Below are 16575 nucleotides of genomic sequence, written 5' to 3' on the forward strand. Positions count from 1 at the left end.
TGCTTTCAGAATTTCAGCGACAGGATGGCAAATCTGTTGCAATCAAAACTGGACAAAATGAAACCGGATATAACAGGAAAAATGAAAGAGGTCAGAAGTTTACTACATGGCGTGGAAGCAAGAGTAGACACCAACGAAAAAGGTCTGTGGAGCTGGCAGAAGACGCACACAAAATTGACGACATGATGGAATGCCTGGGTAGGGTGACTCATAATCTCGAAATCCTGACAGAGGACCTCAAAAACAGGTCAAGGAGGGCAAACATCAGGGTAAAAGCGATTCTGGAGACGCTGAGTTACAACAAACAATCCAACAAATATTTGCATCCCTGATCAACCTACCAGACCCGGAAGGAATTTTAATAGATAGGGACCAAAGAAAAATGAGCCGGAAGCCAGGCTAAGGGAGGTCCTGGTAGCAAGGCACGAATATAAGCAGAAGGAGAGCATACTAACATCAGCCAGACGTTCCGATGAGATACAATACAATGGTTCACATGTGCAAAAATTACACTGATCAAAAGGCGACAGATGCGTCCGATAGTTCAAGAGCTGATCAAGAGGAAAATAAGATACAAATTGACCTTTCCATGTGGTCTCCTGTTTGAAGTAGATAACTGAGAAGAATTACAACTGTCGAAGAAGGAGCAGACCTGCTGGACATTGATGTCGACCCGGCTTATGGAGATAGCCAGAGCCCATGGAAGGAACACCCGAAAAAGAAAACGGGGGATTGGTCAACCCAGGAAGCGAAGAAAAAAGCAAGGAAAAGGCGGGCACCGCAAAACCCGAGGCTTCTGGAGAGAGAAGCAAATCATGACACGGATCCACTGGAAAGGGGTCCCCAGAAGCAAAGATAACCGCTGTGCCAAATGTAAAAAAGACAAGAGCGCCTGGGGAGGGGTAGATTAGACTAAATAGATGCAGTGGGTGGGGGGAGATGGTGGGGGGAACTCTTGGAAGATCCACAGGGGTCAGGGTAGACCTGCAAAAGGGACCACTGGGGGTGGAAAGGGGCTCATCACCCGAATAGGAGAGTCGGGAGAGGCTAGAGGCCGGTTGAGTCACCCCAGGGGGGGAGGGAGAGGGAAATGGGGGGCAGGGAGGGAAACGGGTCCGGTTCCAGGTAGAAGGGAGGGGACTGTTAGGCAGAATTATATGCAGTACCCTTTGGGAGCACTAGTGACAGTACAATTTCACCTTTGGTGCAAGCCTGTACTACACAGTTATAGTGGTAGCAGTAGCGGAGCAGCCAGACTTATCTCAAGAATAAGTGAGCAGTATCAAATAGTTACACAAAGGACAGCAATTACTATGGATCAAGCAAACACTGACTCAAGGTTTTCAAGTAAAAAGATATACATTTATTTCACTCTTCAGTTATATAACAGTTCACTCTTCTAAGCAGTTTAAAAATCACACTCTTAATACACCACACAACTTCCTTTAAATTCCAGACAAGTTAAGCTCACAAAATGAAGTGGGAGCAAAATGGCACTCCAGCAATTTAAAAGGGAGGGAAAGACAAAAGTTAACAGAAATTGAATCACACCAACAAGTGAGTACTCGGGGCAAGAGGAAAAGGGAGACTACAAGGTTAAAATCAGATAGAAAAGGCTTAGGGCCAAAGTCAATGGTTCAAAAGTCTTTTGCTCAAGATAATACAGTTCAGTGTAGTTTGCGGTAAAGTTCGTGGCACGGTCTCCGGATGAGGTTGGTTGGTAGAAAAGTTAGTTCAAAGAGAAGAGAAGGACAAGCCCTCGGATTGGAGAAAGATTTCAAACACTTTCACCGTGGCTGAACGAAATGCACAACCAGACTTGCACAGTACCTTAAAACGGAGATGGAGCTGTAGCTGAGGCAGAAGTTCCTGGTAGTTCCTGCAGGCTCACGGTGCCTGAAGCGACTGTCGGACTGATCAGAAGTAGGAAGACTGGAGGGTCCTGTGAAGAAACCAGCAGCAGAGCAAAGCAACAAATAAAAGGTGCGCTCCTTAAAACCCAAGCAGGGTCCGACCTTCCTGGTTATCCAGCCCACTGTAGATCTGTACAGCGAATTCGACCAGAGGGAGGGGTCCTGGCTTGCAGTTTGGGTGAACTGGTTGGTCCCACCAGCTCAAGGGAAGAAGTTTCCTAGAGGATCTTCTCTGTCGTCGGATCTGAAGATTCGGACCTGCAGCAGGGCTTCACCGGGCGGTTCAGTCATTGTAGAGGTCCTCTTCTTCCAGTTCCTCGTTGGTTCTTTCGGTCCAGTGACGACTCTGCTCTTCCAGTCCCAGAGACCTGCTTTTTATGCAGTTCTTCCCCATTCATACAGCCTGGCTGTCAATCACACAGCAGGGTGGCTGGCCTGGCAAGGCCAGTACCCTTAGCCAACCAGACAAGAGTGCAACTTAGGTTACTAAGGTAACCCATGGCAGGGGTCCTAAAACCCCTCCCTCGCATCCTGCCTACCCAGACTCTCAGGCGCCTAAAGGAGGGTTTCTGTGTGGAAGCCCGCGAAAAGGCGATGAACAAAGGGACCAAACCTGGTTTGGCGCACAGAGTAAAACACGAGAAAGACATTTACAAAAAGAAATGGCGAATAAACCTAGCCTGAACCGTAATAAAATATATATGGTCAAGTGGGTTTTTGTTTGAGGCTAATATAATAGCCTAAAACATTACCACGTTTATATAGGATAATCGCGGTAGAAAAGTTAGGGTAGATACCACTACCATCAGCCAAGTCTTTGTGTAAAAGGAGCAAAACAATGCCCCAAGAGGCACAGACAAAAAGGGATAAGAATTAACCCTTTTCAATACTCCATGTAAGATGGGGTGTACTGACTATGTTATCGCTGGTATTTGCCCCCAAGTAGAATACATAAAATGATCCCCACGTATCCCCCAGAATGTTGGCGTCAGTGTGGAGAAAGAGGTGACTTGTTCCACATGTGGTGGTCGTGCCCAAGGATAAAGATGTACTGGAAAGAAATACTGAGCCTAATCAGAGACATAACGGGCGCAGATCTACCTTGGTCCCCGAAAGTCATCCTGCTGGGGGCAGTGACAGAAGGGATATATGCAGCTTCAGGGAACAGAGCACCCTCATTACCCACCTACTGGCTGCAGCAAGGATGACAGTGGGCCAACGATGAAAGACAGTGGAATGCCCTACAGCTCCATGGTGGTGGGTGAAAGTGTGGGGAGTCATGGCAATGGAGAACATCTGCGCCACAAAATCAGGGACATATCTGAAATTCTTGGCTATATGGGATCCACTTCAGGACTATGTGGGGGAGAGGGAGGCTCAATACTTTAAACCCAGGATTCTAAGAAACATCCATATTAGATAAAGACAACAGAAGACTTGGAGGAGGGGTGGGCTCATGGAACTGTTCTGGTTACAACCATGGTTCAGATTGGTTCGAATAATAATAAGGCAGGGGGCGGGGAGGGACGGAGGGAGGGGTTGGGAAAAGTATGAAGACAATGCTAGACTCAATGACAAAGTTCAAGAATGTTGAATAAAGGGTTCACATGGGTAACAATGTTTATAACACATGTTGTAACTAAAAGGCTAATTATAGTCTTAAATAAAAATGAGAATAAAGTTGGTTAAAAAAAAGATGGGGTATACTGGGTCTGTGGTTTAAAGTGACTAAGGTAAAGTTAATGGCAACTTTAGCCTTTTCTGGGGGACAGTAGTCAGCCCCAGAAAATGGAGTCGATGGGAAGTCTAAAAGTCAACCCTGTGTCACTGCACTGAAGGTGCTGTGTAACACACATGAAAAATATGGTGCCCTGGAGTAGGTGAGGCTCCAGTGCCCAAGATCACACAAAAGTAGAAATACACATAGCAAAACACATGGAAGAGTGGGAAAAAGGGCTCACACTCTTACCAAGTGGAAAAAATAAATCCTAGAAATCCAGCAAAGCTGCTGAGGGACTCAGTAGGTAAGGGAAATCAACCATTTATGAGAATTCTCCCTAACAGAAGGAAAGGGAGATGAATCCCGCTTGGTGAAATGAGCGCATGAACTGTGTGTTGTAAAGGTTTACAAGAGTGAACCCGCCAGAGGGATGCTAACGAGAAAGGGCAAGGCCTGAAGTCCCTATGAATGGTGCGTTTACCGAAGCAAGGGGTGTTCACAGTGAACTTAATGTACAAGTTGGCGAGCATGAACCCAGCAAAGGAAACAAATTGTTGGTCTCCTCCCCACTCCCATACTTTTTCTCCTCCCTCCCCATCCAGCACTATCTGAAATGTTGTCAGGCCTAGTACGATAGTCGCTTTATACAGGTATGTAGATACCCATTAGAATATATAGGGGGCCTTTGTATCCTGATTTGAGGCACTTGGGTAACGTGGTTGCGTGCCAGAGGCCACTTTGGGGGCTGTATCACCCACAGAGGGCATCTTCTGGCCTCCCTCTGCAGTGGCTAGTACCAGGTGTATGGTAGGACTCTGTTTGATAATTTCTACCATATGGGTCTCTCTGTGACCCCTCTAAGCATGGCTGGGCAGACTAGGCAGCTACATTTTAGAAAGCACTTGCATCCCTGGCCTGGTAGAGCGATATGCACCTCCTGCCGGCTGGAAAACAGGTGCTAAATAGTAGTACATAGTACTATTTGTCTTGGGAGGATAGCTCAGGGGCAACGTGCTTGGAAGCAAGACGACACGGAGCACCACAGGTTCGATCCATGGGTTCGCGCTTAGAAACCTCTGGGTATTAAGCGCGTTATAAATAACCAATCATATTATAACTACTACTACCCCTCTCCCTGTCAAAAGGGACAGAGAGAGGAGTAGTGGGTTGAAGAAAACAGAGGAGAGTAGAGAGAAGGGAAAGAAAATCAGGATAAGGAACACATGACAGAGTGAGACATAAACAGAGTGAGACCCAAGTGATTGGAAAGCAGCACATTTTGATATCCTTCCTATTGAGGGATCCCCTTAATGGAGATAATGCTGTGCCTTTAGGCCCTCACGAGTATCCAGCTAAGTCTTCGATAGTAAGGGCTACCGATCTCTAGTGTACATCTTGGGATTTGGGGACGCCCTGGCTAGAAAGCATAATACCTACAGGAAGTTGAGAGAGAAGACACCCCTAGTGAAATCCTATTTGAAACACGTAATAACCCTTGAACTGTATTCGCAATCTCCTGTGCTCTTTAGGCCATCTATGGCATACTCCATTCAGAGGCTACACAATTTTGTTGTACGTCTTTACTTGAAGCTTGGAAGCTCTCAGTTGGGAGAATCTTAATTATGCAAGGCAGGTGAATACCTGGATACTGGTATAATAAAGTAGTCTACCTGGGTCCCTATCTTCTACCAGATTATCCTGCCTTGATTGTGCTGCCTCCCTACTGCCATCCCACTTCATCTCCTGTAGTGGTTCTTTGTTAGTGGGATTTCATCTGAATTTGTACCTAATGTGTTGTCACAAGCAGTTGTGTGTATGTAAAGAGGAACCAGATGGCATGAAAGTGCTGCCTGCTTCCTTTTCTTATGGTGGCACTGTTTGAACAATTCATTCTTGTGCTCTAAGTCTTCTATATTTTAAAGTGGCCTTTTTGATGCCCGTTACCTTAGCAAGAAGGAATTTCTGAATTACATGCCCTTTCCATTTCACCTCCCTTTCTGTACTTTTTTAAGTTGTTGGCATTCTGTTTGCTGATTGATAGGGAATTATCTCTGTCACCAATGGTTTCTTTTTTCACATGTTGAATTGGTGCTTCCTTATGTATAAATAATCATGTAGTCTGAATTATTGTGTGGGAAAAAGTAACTGCATAGAGAAACTAGCACCAAAAAGAAGCTGCAAATCTGTACAGGTGGAGGACAAAAAACGATATCAAGAAAAACTCTTATCAGTCGACTATTGTAATGAAGCTATTGATCAACTGATCTTTTGGTTCTTAGCCACAGTACATCCTTTGTTCTTCCTGCTAAGTGGAATTCTTCAGTGACACTTACTGGCTGCTGTCTTTCTTTCACATTTGAACTACCCAATATGCTTTGCGTGGGTGAAATCAAATTGAGCGATTACCCTGGCAAGTAACTTATAGATATGCAATCGTATTTTCAGGATTTACAGATTAGCCTAGGTAAGTGATGTGACCATGCCTTTAGGTAAGATATATGCTCACTTTTGTACATGCTGTTCTTTGTCCTATAGAGTCAACCTATCGGTCTGCTTGCGTTTTAACTGTCCATGCAATTGGGCGTTATGCCCCGGATGTGCTGAAGAACCATGCTGGGTTGGTTCTGCCTCTTGCCTATTTGGGCATGCATGAAGTGTCGGATGTGGAAAGTGGAGAGAAAGAGAATTCCAGCCTGTGGACAGAAGTATGGCAGGAAAATGTGCCAGGTATGTTTTTTGCAATTAAAACTTTTCCCAAGAATGGCCTCCACTCACAAAGAGATTGCGCTTATGCTAAAGTTCTTAAATTGTCAGTTTTATCAAAAGTTACCTGTACAGCTCTTTATCTGGAAGAGTAGCCCATGCTTGTCTGTGTGGGCATACATTTGTAGTAGTTAGCACTCATTTATGTATTGATTCATACCTAGTTATGGAACTGTTGGTTGGACTACTCAGACAGGTACTAGTTAGAATTACAAAATAAATCAGGTTGAAGCCTAGCTTAGTTGAATCAAATAACACTTCCTTGTGAAATCCTTGTATGTTTTGCAATGTGCGCATTTCGCTTGAGAACTGTTGAACATTATCTACTGTAGTTTATAGCAGCAGATTCCCACTATTTGATATGTTACTTCCAATCAGGGAATACTATAGCAAAGAAGACCTGCATATTTTTCTACTGCAAACATTTTACTAAAATAAAAATGTAGGCACATCTCGACCCAGCAATCCCCTGAACACACTCAGCAGCATTCCAAGGATACCTGCTAATATCCCGGTTTTCCTTTTTTTGCTCATGTCACATACGTTTTATATTTCCTGAATTTGGGGATCTTATGAACTTTTCCTATGTTTTTATTTTAAACCCAAGATTCTATGAATAAATCTTGTGTCTTCCACAGCAATCTGCCTTAGAGAGTAACAGAGACTGGCAGGAGGGACAACGGGAGAGGCAGGACGACAGCAGGAGAGTCAGGGGGATGGCACAAGAGATGCAAGAGATAGCCTGTTGCGGGTTATACTCCAGGTTCTGGAAGGGACCCGATAAGGGGGGAGATTTGGCTGACGGCTGTATCTGAGACTCTGAGGAAGATCAGACTATGAAAGAATTAGTGCTTCTAACGGATTGTGTCCTTCCATAGATTCGTTTTCTTAGATATATTTTCCTGCTTTGCAGAACTCTCTGAATCGTTTTCTCTCAGTAAGGGGCGCTGTGTGGCTCGACATTGAGGATTTTCGAGTCGACGGCTTTGGGACTGGACGAGACGTCCTTACTGGTATAAATGGGGCGTCCAGTGCCTCTTGAGTGCCCCGTGACCCCAGTTCCTTTTTTCCGCATGCCTAACACGTTACTCGAAAAAATGTTGAATTGCCTCTGAGAAATTCTCTGACGTATTTTAGAAAAACTCTTTGGATTCCTTTATTTATTTCTTTATTCGACCATGTGGACTCTGAAACCTTCGGGTTTCGAGAAGTGCAGTGATTGAGGCACTGAAATGTCATTAGAAATGTCTGTGGTACCTCAGTGCCGACCATGTAGTGGTAGACTGTAGCTCATGTCAAAATATGGTGCCAAAAGTCCTAAAAGAGAGAGCCTCCAAATTGATCCAGGGTCATTTGATGGCAAAGTCGCCAAGTTCTATGGCATTGAAACAAAAACTTGATGATTTCAAAAGAAATGGTCAAAGAAGCACTGTAAAAACTCCCATTTGTGGAGTGACTCCTGTCATTTGTCGTCTTCCTCATCTAAGAAAAAGAGGAGGAGGCATGAGTCCACAGACTCATCCCTGGATAGGCAGGTACACGTTCCCTCAAACTGCTTCGGCAGATAAGTATGAAGAATTTAGAATCAAAATGATGTAGGTCTTCGAGAAAGCGGGTCTGCCCCTTCCTCTGAGAAAAAGATCTCCAAGCCCACTAAGCCCAAAAAAGCCGACAGTGTCTCTGTTCCCCATTCTCCTCGTGCGCCAAAGAGCCTGGGAGCAGTGAAGCCTCAACAAGGATTTGTGAGCTATTGATGTTACCAAGGTCCTCGTTGGCTGCTGCGTCTTTTGACACCATCGTCTGTCAGCCTTGAAGGACCACTCGGTGTCAATGGTCTAAGACCCCTTGACTTCGAAGTTTGTGCCAAAGTCAAGAAGGGACTTTGGTCCACATTACAAGTGTGGCGGTCCGGAATCAAGGGTGCCGGTAAGCTTACTGGCACCCTGATTTCCGGACCGCCACACTAAGAGTCTGCCTGCTGGGGCCGCTGTGCCTGACATGTCTGACCCTGCCGGTCGCATCGGCCCCGGTAGGCAGAATCGTCATGGAAGGACTGGCACCATTTGCAACGGTGCCAGTGCTTCCATCTCCCCACTCCCTTTGTCTTCCTTCCAGGGCATCTTTGATGAAGATGATGGCCCGGTTCCCTTTGGCTTTGAGCCCATGGGTCTCTCTTAACAGCCTGAGGAGGTTCAGGCTTAGGAAAATAGTTTGGCTAACCTGGCTTCCATTTTACATGATGCAAGTGGTCTGGATACCTCCCCTGAAGTAGAGTTTCCTCATAGTGATCCTCAAGCCCACCCTAGTGTGGCGTATCGAAGGATGGTGGCCAAGGTGGCTGATGCCTTAGGCCAGGGGAGTTGCTAGGTCTGGAAAAGACCCGGGGCTAAGCTGATGTCGGAACTATTGGGACTGGGGGCTAGCTAGCCTTTTGGTTGTAGCTCCTGAGATTCTATCCGGGGCTACAACCAAAAGATCAGGGGCTATAGCCCCCTTAGCCCCCCCCCCTAGCAACGCCCCTGCCTTAGGCTAGGGTCTCCTGGCAAGGGAAACTGTGGAATGTGATCTCAGACATTCTGGACCAGGGCACAAATGTCAAACCTGTCCTTTCTTTCCACAATCCCATTCCAAATCCTCATTTTGAGCTGTGTAAAACTGCCTGCTCTGGGCCAGCAGTTCATAAGGATTTTACCAGGAACTATAAGCCGCTCCCCTCCGACCCGGAGTTCCTCACCAGACATCAGTCACATGACAGTCTGGTGTGGTGCAAGCAGCTGCTGTTATCACTAAGGCAAGCTCCTACCCATCTTTGCCCCAGACAAAGACGATAAACGTTAGCATGCTATGGCCAAAAAGTCTTTGCTCGGAGCAGCATGGCACTTAAAGCAGTAAACGCTTATTGTGCACTTGCTAACTACACACACCATATGGTCTGTTATTGCTCAGGCCGAAGAGCACATCCCTGAGAGTAAAATGAGGGACGGTTACTTTAATATTGTGGAGGATGGAAAGGAGGCTATGTGCCAAGCCCTGCAATCAGGACTTGACACAGCTGACTGTGTTGGAAGGGCTATGGTGGTGAGTTCTTTGAGTAGATTTATCTGGCTATGTAAATCTGGTTTTGTGTAGGATGTGCAAGCAAAATTGCTCAATATGCTTTTTGATGGGTTGCATTTATTCGGACCAAAGGCAGTCGATAGCCTGGAGAAATTGCAGGCCTCTGAGGTTGCAGCCAAGTCCCTAGGGGCTGCGGTAACGCAGCTTGCCCAAACTCCCTTGATGCAGAAGGGAAAGCCCTTTCGGATTCACATTTATGTCCAAAAGGTAAAACAAGTCACTGCCTGTCGAGGTCAGAGACGTTTCTCTAGACCTTCAAGAGGTAGAGGCAGTAAAACACAGTACACTTCTGCGTCTGTCCCCTCCAATGCGGCCCCACCGCAAAACCTCTTTTGAGAACTGGTGCCATTCCACACCAGTAGGGGGGGGGCATCTGTCACACCATGTTGTAGAGTGGTGTAATACTACCACAGACAGATGGGAACAGCAGGTGGTTTCTCAGGGATAATGTCTCACATTTAAAGTGTCCACCAGACTGGCCCCCTCCATCCAGACCACCGCCTGTTCCAGACTCGCTACTTCTGAAAGAGGTTTTTTCTGTTCTGGAGAACAGTGCCATAGAATTGGTACCAGTACAGGAGAGGAAAACCTTTTACTTTTTGGTCCCAAAAAAGGACAGAGGTCTGTGACCAATCTTGGACCTGAGACGCTTGAACAAGTTCTTGAGGAAGGACCAGTTCAAGATGGTAACACTTTTGCAGATCCTCCAGGCCCTGGAAATTCAGGATTGGTTGGTGTCACTCGACCTACAGAACATTTACTTTTATATGCCGATTCATCCATAGCAGAAAGTACCTGAGGTTTGTCAAAAGCAATACTCACTACCAGTTTCGAGTTCTGCCTTTCGGCTTACCTTGACCCGAGGGTTTTCACCAAGCTGTTTGCAGTGGTGCCAGCCAGCCTCAGCAATGGGGGATTCACGTCTTTCTCTACCTGGATGATTGGTTGATCAGGGCATGGTATCTGGATCAAGCCCTGGATTATCTCAATCTCACCTGCCACCTTCTTCACAGACTGGGCTTCTCCGTCAGTTTGAAAAGTCTCAGCTGGCACCTTCTCAAGTGCTTCAGTTCATCAGCGCAGTCCTGGATTCTCCCACGGAGCAGGCTTTTCCTCCCGAGGACAGGGCTTTACACATCCAACAGATGGCCACCCGATTCCAGAATGCTCAATACGTGCCAGCCCTAGAGTTCTTACGGTTGCTTGGCGTCCAGCATCTTCCTGGTGCCGGAGGCTCGGTTGAGGGTCAGATCGCTCAAATTGACCCTCAGATCTCATTGGTCACTGTTCTCTGGCAGTATGACGGACTTGGTTAAAGTCCTGAGCAGAGTCGCTCAGGATCTCCTGTGGTGGACTTGCAGAGAGAATGTGATGGTGGGAGAGCTGTTTTGGCAACTGTGGCCAGAGATGACCATAGTAATGGACGCATCTCTGAAAGGCTCGGACACTCACTTGAACAAGTTGACAGTGAGTGGGCTGTGGTCGCTGGCGGAGACAAAGCTTCACATAAACCTGCTGCAGCTGAGGGCGATCGGACTTGCCCTGATGGTCTTTTTGTCCTCCATACAGGGCAAGACTGTCCTGACCATGATGGACAACACGTATAGAGAAGACGATGGCAGACCACCTAAGCAGGCAGGGCTCGGTCTCCCACGAGCGAGAGCTGTTCCAGGAAGTCGTTCTTGAGATCTTCTCCCTTTGGCGAACCCCACAAATGGCTCTGTTTGTGTCCAGTGTGAACAGAAAGCCCAAACACTTCTGCCAAAGACAAGGTGACTCTTAGGAGTACGTCCTATGTTTCTTCCGAAGGCCGTATCCGAGTTTCATTTGTCGCAAACAATTGGTTTGCCACGCTTCTATCCACCTTCTCACTCATCTATGGAGGAAGAAAGACTGCATAGGCTCGACCCCAAAAGGGCTCTGAGCTTCTACATTGCTAGGACGAACCAATTCAGCCTGGAAGACCAACTTTTTATTGGTTAGACCGGCCTGAAAATGGGCAAGGGAGTAACAAAACTCTACTCTGGGTGTGGGTTATATCAGCTCTTCAAAGATTGGCGCCAGTGAAGGATATTTGTCAGGTTGTGTAATGGTCTTCCATCCACATGTTCACAAAACACTATTTTCTGGATACCCTATACGCCAATGGAAGAACAAATTACTTAACCCTGGTAATGTTCTTTTTGATGGACGTTGCTCCCACGGATTCATCATCCTCCCCCACGATTAAGGAGCTTCCTTCTATGGTTCTACTCTGACTCTCTCCTTCAATCCTTAAGCGTCCTCTCTTTTGCCTTTAATCCCCAGCGCGGCTTTGCAGGGGGAAACAATGACAACTGAGGTCACAAGGCGTCTAGCCTGCCATTTATACCAGCGTTAACATCCCGTCCGGTCCCGAGGCCGACAACTTGAGAATTCTCTATGCCGAGCCGCAAAGCGCCCCCTGCTGGGAGAAAAAGTTTCTGAGATTTCTGCAAAGAAGGAAAATATATCAATATTTCGATGCTTGTGGAATTGGCTTAGATCACATGCTATGCATAGGCCAACATCTAGTGGAAGTTGCAGAGTATTACAGTTGTTTTCAAAACTCGAAAAGGAACGTTGGCAGGGCGTGCCAGTAATAGTATCTCTAGTGTGACGTTGACTGTACCCATGGTCCTTCGCTGGTTGAGAGTAGTAACACTGACTAGAGCAAGAGAACTTGGCCCAGCGGGGACTATCTAACCTGACTAATAACCTAAGCTAGGGGGAGAAATACTTGCTAGTAGGCAAAGTTAAGAGGCAAGCATGGCACTTTATCCCCAAGTAGCAAATTGCCAAGTTTGCTAGCACAGTGCTATATTCCCAGGACTGAGACTGCCATTTGAGAAACCATTCATCCGCCTTGAGAACGTGTTTTTACTCCTCATTAATGAAACATAGGAAACGTAGTACAAGGTATAAAGAGTCAGGTAACCCGAGTTCCCCACATCTTCGTTGAAAGAGAAGTGTAGGAGGCATTTAAAACCTCCTTGGAAAAGATTTCCAACAGTCCCCAGAAAGAGTAAAAAAACATCACCTTCTCCAGGAAATTAAAAAGACAAGTGTTAGGCAAGTTTGTATGTAGTAACCCTGTGGAAGACTATACCAGCCTTGCTCTCTTGGCAATAGGTAACCCGGGTCTGTTGCTCAGTGGACTAATGCATCCACTACATCCACTACAGGGGCCTCTGTTTGACCTCTGGTCACAGGTTCGAATCCCGAGCAGGTCCACTTAGCCCTTTCGACGTCGATAAAATATGTACCATGTTGGGTAAGAATAAACATCTGTTATTAGCGCCAAGATGCCCCTCCGGGCAAATATGCCTTTTATGTTATGTTATGTTAACCCAACCTTTGGTATAAGTCTGTACTACACAAGTTGGTAGAGTGACTGAGCAGCCAGACTTATCTCAAGAGGGCTCAATGTGAGCTATAGGGTTGCAACATAGTTTCACAGTGACAAGTGTCCAAATAACACTTACACCCAAGGTTTCTTGATTGAATAATTATTTATTAATTTAAACAGTCAGTTTTAAAATAAGCCTTTAGAAGGGAGCAGTTGTCAACAATAAAAATACACTTCAGAAAACACTCCTTCAGTTCGATAAGTAGATGCCCTTTTGGGATGGCACACATTTCCTACACCCTGAGGTGACATCAATAGCTAGGACACTGTGGACATTAATATATCACCTTTCACACTTAAATGGTAATACTGAAGTTGTGGCAAAAAGGAAAAGGTAAGGGAAGGAAACAATGGTTATCATGTTTCTCAAACGGGTAAACACTTTTGAACCCCCCAATGCAATGTAGATTAACCCATTCCCAGCTATACAAGTAAAGAACATATGACTTTTTGGAGGGGCAGATCAAACACAAAGTCGGAGGTTAGAAGAGCCTTTCAGGGAGCCAGGACAGCCAATGTCAATTGAGCAAAGTCTAGGGGAGCTGAAGCACTTCTTGAAGGTGAGTAAAAGTCTTGCACAATGTTATAGAGAGTTTGTTGAAAAAGAAATCACTGTTACTAAGTAACCCCTCCAGCACTCTATGTAAGATAGTGTGTGCTGGGTCTTCAAAGTTAGAAAAGGTGAGTAAAGTCAAATTCACTTTGCTGCTCTTGGAAACAGTAGTTTATCCAAGAGAAGGTATTTAAACCTTTGGGAAATCTAAGTGACTTCCCTGTGCCACTGCACTGAAGGTGCTGTGTGTCACAATGTAGAAAGATGATGCCTACAGAGTTTGTCAGACTCCAAAACCAAAAGAGAAACAATGTTTAAATCAAAGAAAAATACATGAGAGAGTGGGGAAAAAGGTCTCCCTCTCTCCAGGATTAAAAGTAAAAGTCCTTAAGTCCAGCAAAAGAGCTGCATGTCTCTAAGGTAGAAGGGAATTAGCACATTTCTGAGAATTCTCCCTAACAAAAAGTATTAGAGCCAACATTGCTTCCACACATCCACAAGCTTGGGCACCAGTGATGAACTTAAAGGGAAAATGTACACTAAAAAGACGTCTATTGCGCAAGTGCATACATCCTTTTCGGCTTCTATATCTTTGGCTCTGACGTTAACAAATATTTTTTGGGGGACATTTTTATTCGTTTTCACGGTCCTAACGAGGAAAGAAAAAACAGTCACATGTGGTCCCCACAATTACCCCTCCTACCCCTCATTTCAACACTGGTTCATGAATAAGCCAATTATAGCCCAACCTGTCTCCCATACAAAGGCACCTATTTTTTTCATGTCTTCTCCTTTTACCCCCCGGAAGTACACCCAATAAGCAGATTTTTGGAGTACACTTTGTGTTACTTCTTGCCAGTAACGTTCCATAATGGGGCATTCCCAGACCATATGCCAGTTGATTCCCTATCGCATTTTGGGCATGTGTGCGATGTATCATTGTTTATCATATGCAGCTTTTGCAAGGTAATATAAACACAGTGTACAATGTTGAACTGGATTAATTTAAAGCAGGCTTTCCTTGATACATTATTCATTTGTGTGCAAATTCTTCGTCCATGCTCTCTCGTCTATTACCTCCCTGGTGTCCCTTTCCCATTTCCCTTTTACTGCCAGGTGTGGTAGTGTCTCGCTGTCTTTTAGTGACGCATATAGCTTAGTATTCGCGTGTCGTTCCGATCCTGTTGTCAGTATAGTTTGGAGCACTGGGGTGATTAGAGGTTCCTTTGGTAGGGAGCTCAACTTACTTGCTAGGGTCTTGGTCAGGCATGCAAAATTGAAGGATTGCCCCCCAGTCAACTGAAACCTACATGCTCATTCTTTGAAGGGTAGAAAGGTTCCCCCTTCAAACAAGTCTCCCACTTTACAAAGCCCCCTTCTTAGACATCTGCCTGTGCCCATGTCTCTTATTATTCTTGCTGTCTTGCTCAAAATACAGCTCAAAATCTGGGAGAGGAGTCCTCCATTTGGGTGCCTTCTTCTAAACATTTTAAGGCATTCCCGGCACCGCAAACCCAGGCCATAAGAATTAGGAAATGTTACTATCAAGTATTCTAAAAAAGGGAGGCCTGATCATATATGGAATGTTAGGGAACACGTATAACCACCTGGGTAGGATACACATTTGCATATCGCTGTTTGCCCATTAGATATAGGGCAATTTCTTTCAGAATTGTATACCATCTCAAAGGCCTTTGAGCGCTCTGCCCATGTTATACTGAAATGTGTCCGCCACTTTGTGTTGTCCCTGAATACCCAGATATCAGAGAGTCGATTTCCCACTGCAAGCCTATCTTCGGCAGGTCTCTGCGTGCCTGTCCCCTGGGAGTACCCAATGGAAAGATTACTGATTTCTCCATATTAATTCAGAACCCAGACAGTGTGCCTATACGTTCCAACAGGTCAAGCATATACGGTATGTGGAGTCTCGGATTTTGCACATAGAGAAGAGCGTTGTTTGCATGTAAGAGTATTACATGTGTTTGGCCGTCTTCTGTTATTCCTGCGTCCGTAAATTGTTCTCTAAAAATGTTTGCCGGGGCTCTAGCGATAAGGCGAATAGGATGGGGGACAAGGGGCATCCTTGTCGTGGGCCCCCTTCCAACTGACATCTGGTTGAAACTTCTCTGCTAGTTTTTACTCTCGCCAGGTTCAGAGCTAGTCCGAATCTTGTCAGTACTTGCAAAAGCCAGCTCCACTGAACTGAGTCAAAAGCTTTGACTATGTCGAGTGACTCTACAACTAATTCCTCCTCTACTTTCTCTACTTTTTCAATGACATGTTGAAGTCATCTTAGGTTCATAGTGGTGTTCCTCCCCCACACAAAACAGCACTAATCTTGATGGATTAAGTGTGGTGTCTGTTTTAGTAATCTATTAGCCATAACTTTGCTTAATATTTTCACATCTAAGTTTAACCAAGAGATTGGACGATGTGACTCACACCTACACAGGTCCTTTCTGGGCTTCAAAAGTACCACTATTGGTGCCTCTCTCATGGAATCCGGTAGGAGCCTTTCTGAAAGGCTGAGTCATAAAGTTGCTTCAGTTGGGGGACCTACAAGTCAGCATAGGACTGGTAGAATTCCGCTGGAAGGCCACCCCTGTCAAGGAGTTCCCCCCCCCCCCCTTCTCACCTGAGTCCGATCTTTGCTGGATTTCTTGGTCGATGCCTTCTTGCGGACGGATCGGGTCTTGAATAAGGCTGCACGAGTCTCCTCTGACTCCAGCGTGGATTCAAAGGTCCGGGATGCAATGATCGAGGAATCCAGGAAATTAAGAAGGTGCACTACACAGCACACGAGTCCAGGAAGTAAGAAAGAAAGGAGAGGGACTAGGAATGGAGTTAGTAGAGACAGAATCAGGGAAACAATACCGCGAGCACATGTCTGGTCGCTACTTCGCAATAGCATTAAGACGCGCGGAGCCGCGGGGGGCGTGGTCTATTAATAGAACACGCTACGTCCAACGTGTAGAGCGAGGAAGGTGTTTCACACTGGACGGCCATGTTGGGAGTACCAGGGAGTGTAAGCCCTGTTGAGACAAGGGCCAGGAAGCCCAAAAGGGGCGCGTTCTGTAGGTCA

The 16575-nt window shown here is 45.8% G+C and overlaps 1 protein-coding gene across 2 annotated transcripts in view; it reads left to right on the top strand.

Moving 5' to 3' along the window:
• Positions 1 to 16575, top strand: part of ECPAS (Ecm29 proteasome adaptor and scaffold) — a 3148361-nt gene that overhangs the window by 2689530 nt on the left and 442256 nt on the right. For both annotated transcript variants that reach the window (XM_069630810.1, XM_069630809.1), the window contains exon 41: positions 6169 to 6360. In XM_069630810.1, coding sequence (XP_069486911.1) covers positions 6169 to 6360 — 192 coding nt within the window. The remainder of the gene's footprint in view (positions 1 to 6168; positions 6361 to 16575) is intronic.

Source organism: Ambystoma mexicanum, chromosome 6q (genome assembly GCF_040938575.1).
Source record: "Ambystoma mexicanum isolate Mex_15411 chromosome 6q, UKY_AmexF1_1, whole genome shotgun sequence".
NCBI lineage: Eukaryota > Metazoa > Chordata > Amphibia > Caudata > Ambystomatidae > Ambystoma > Ambystoma mexicanum.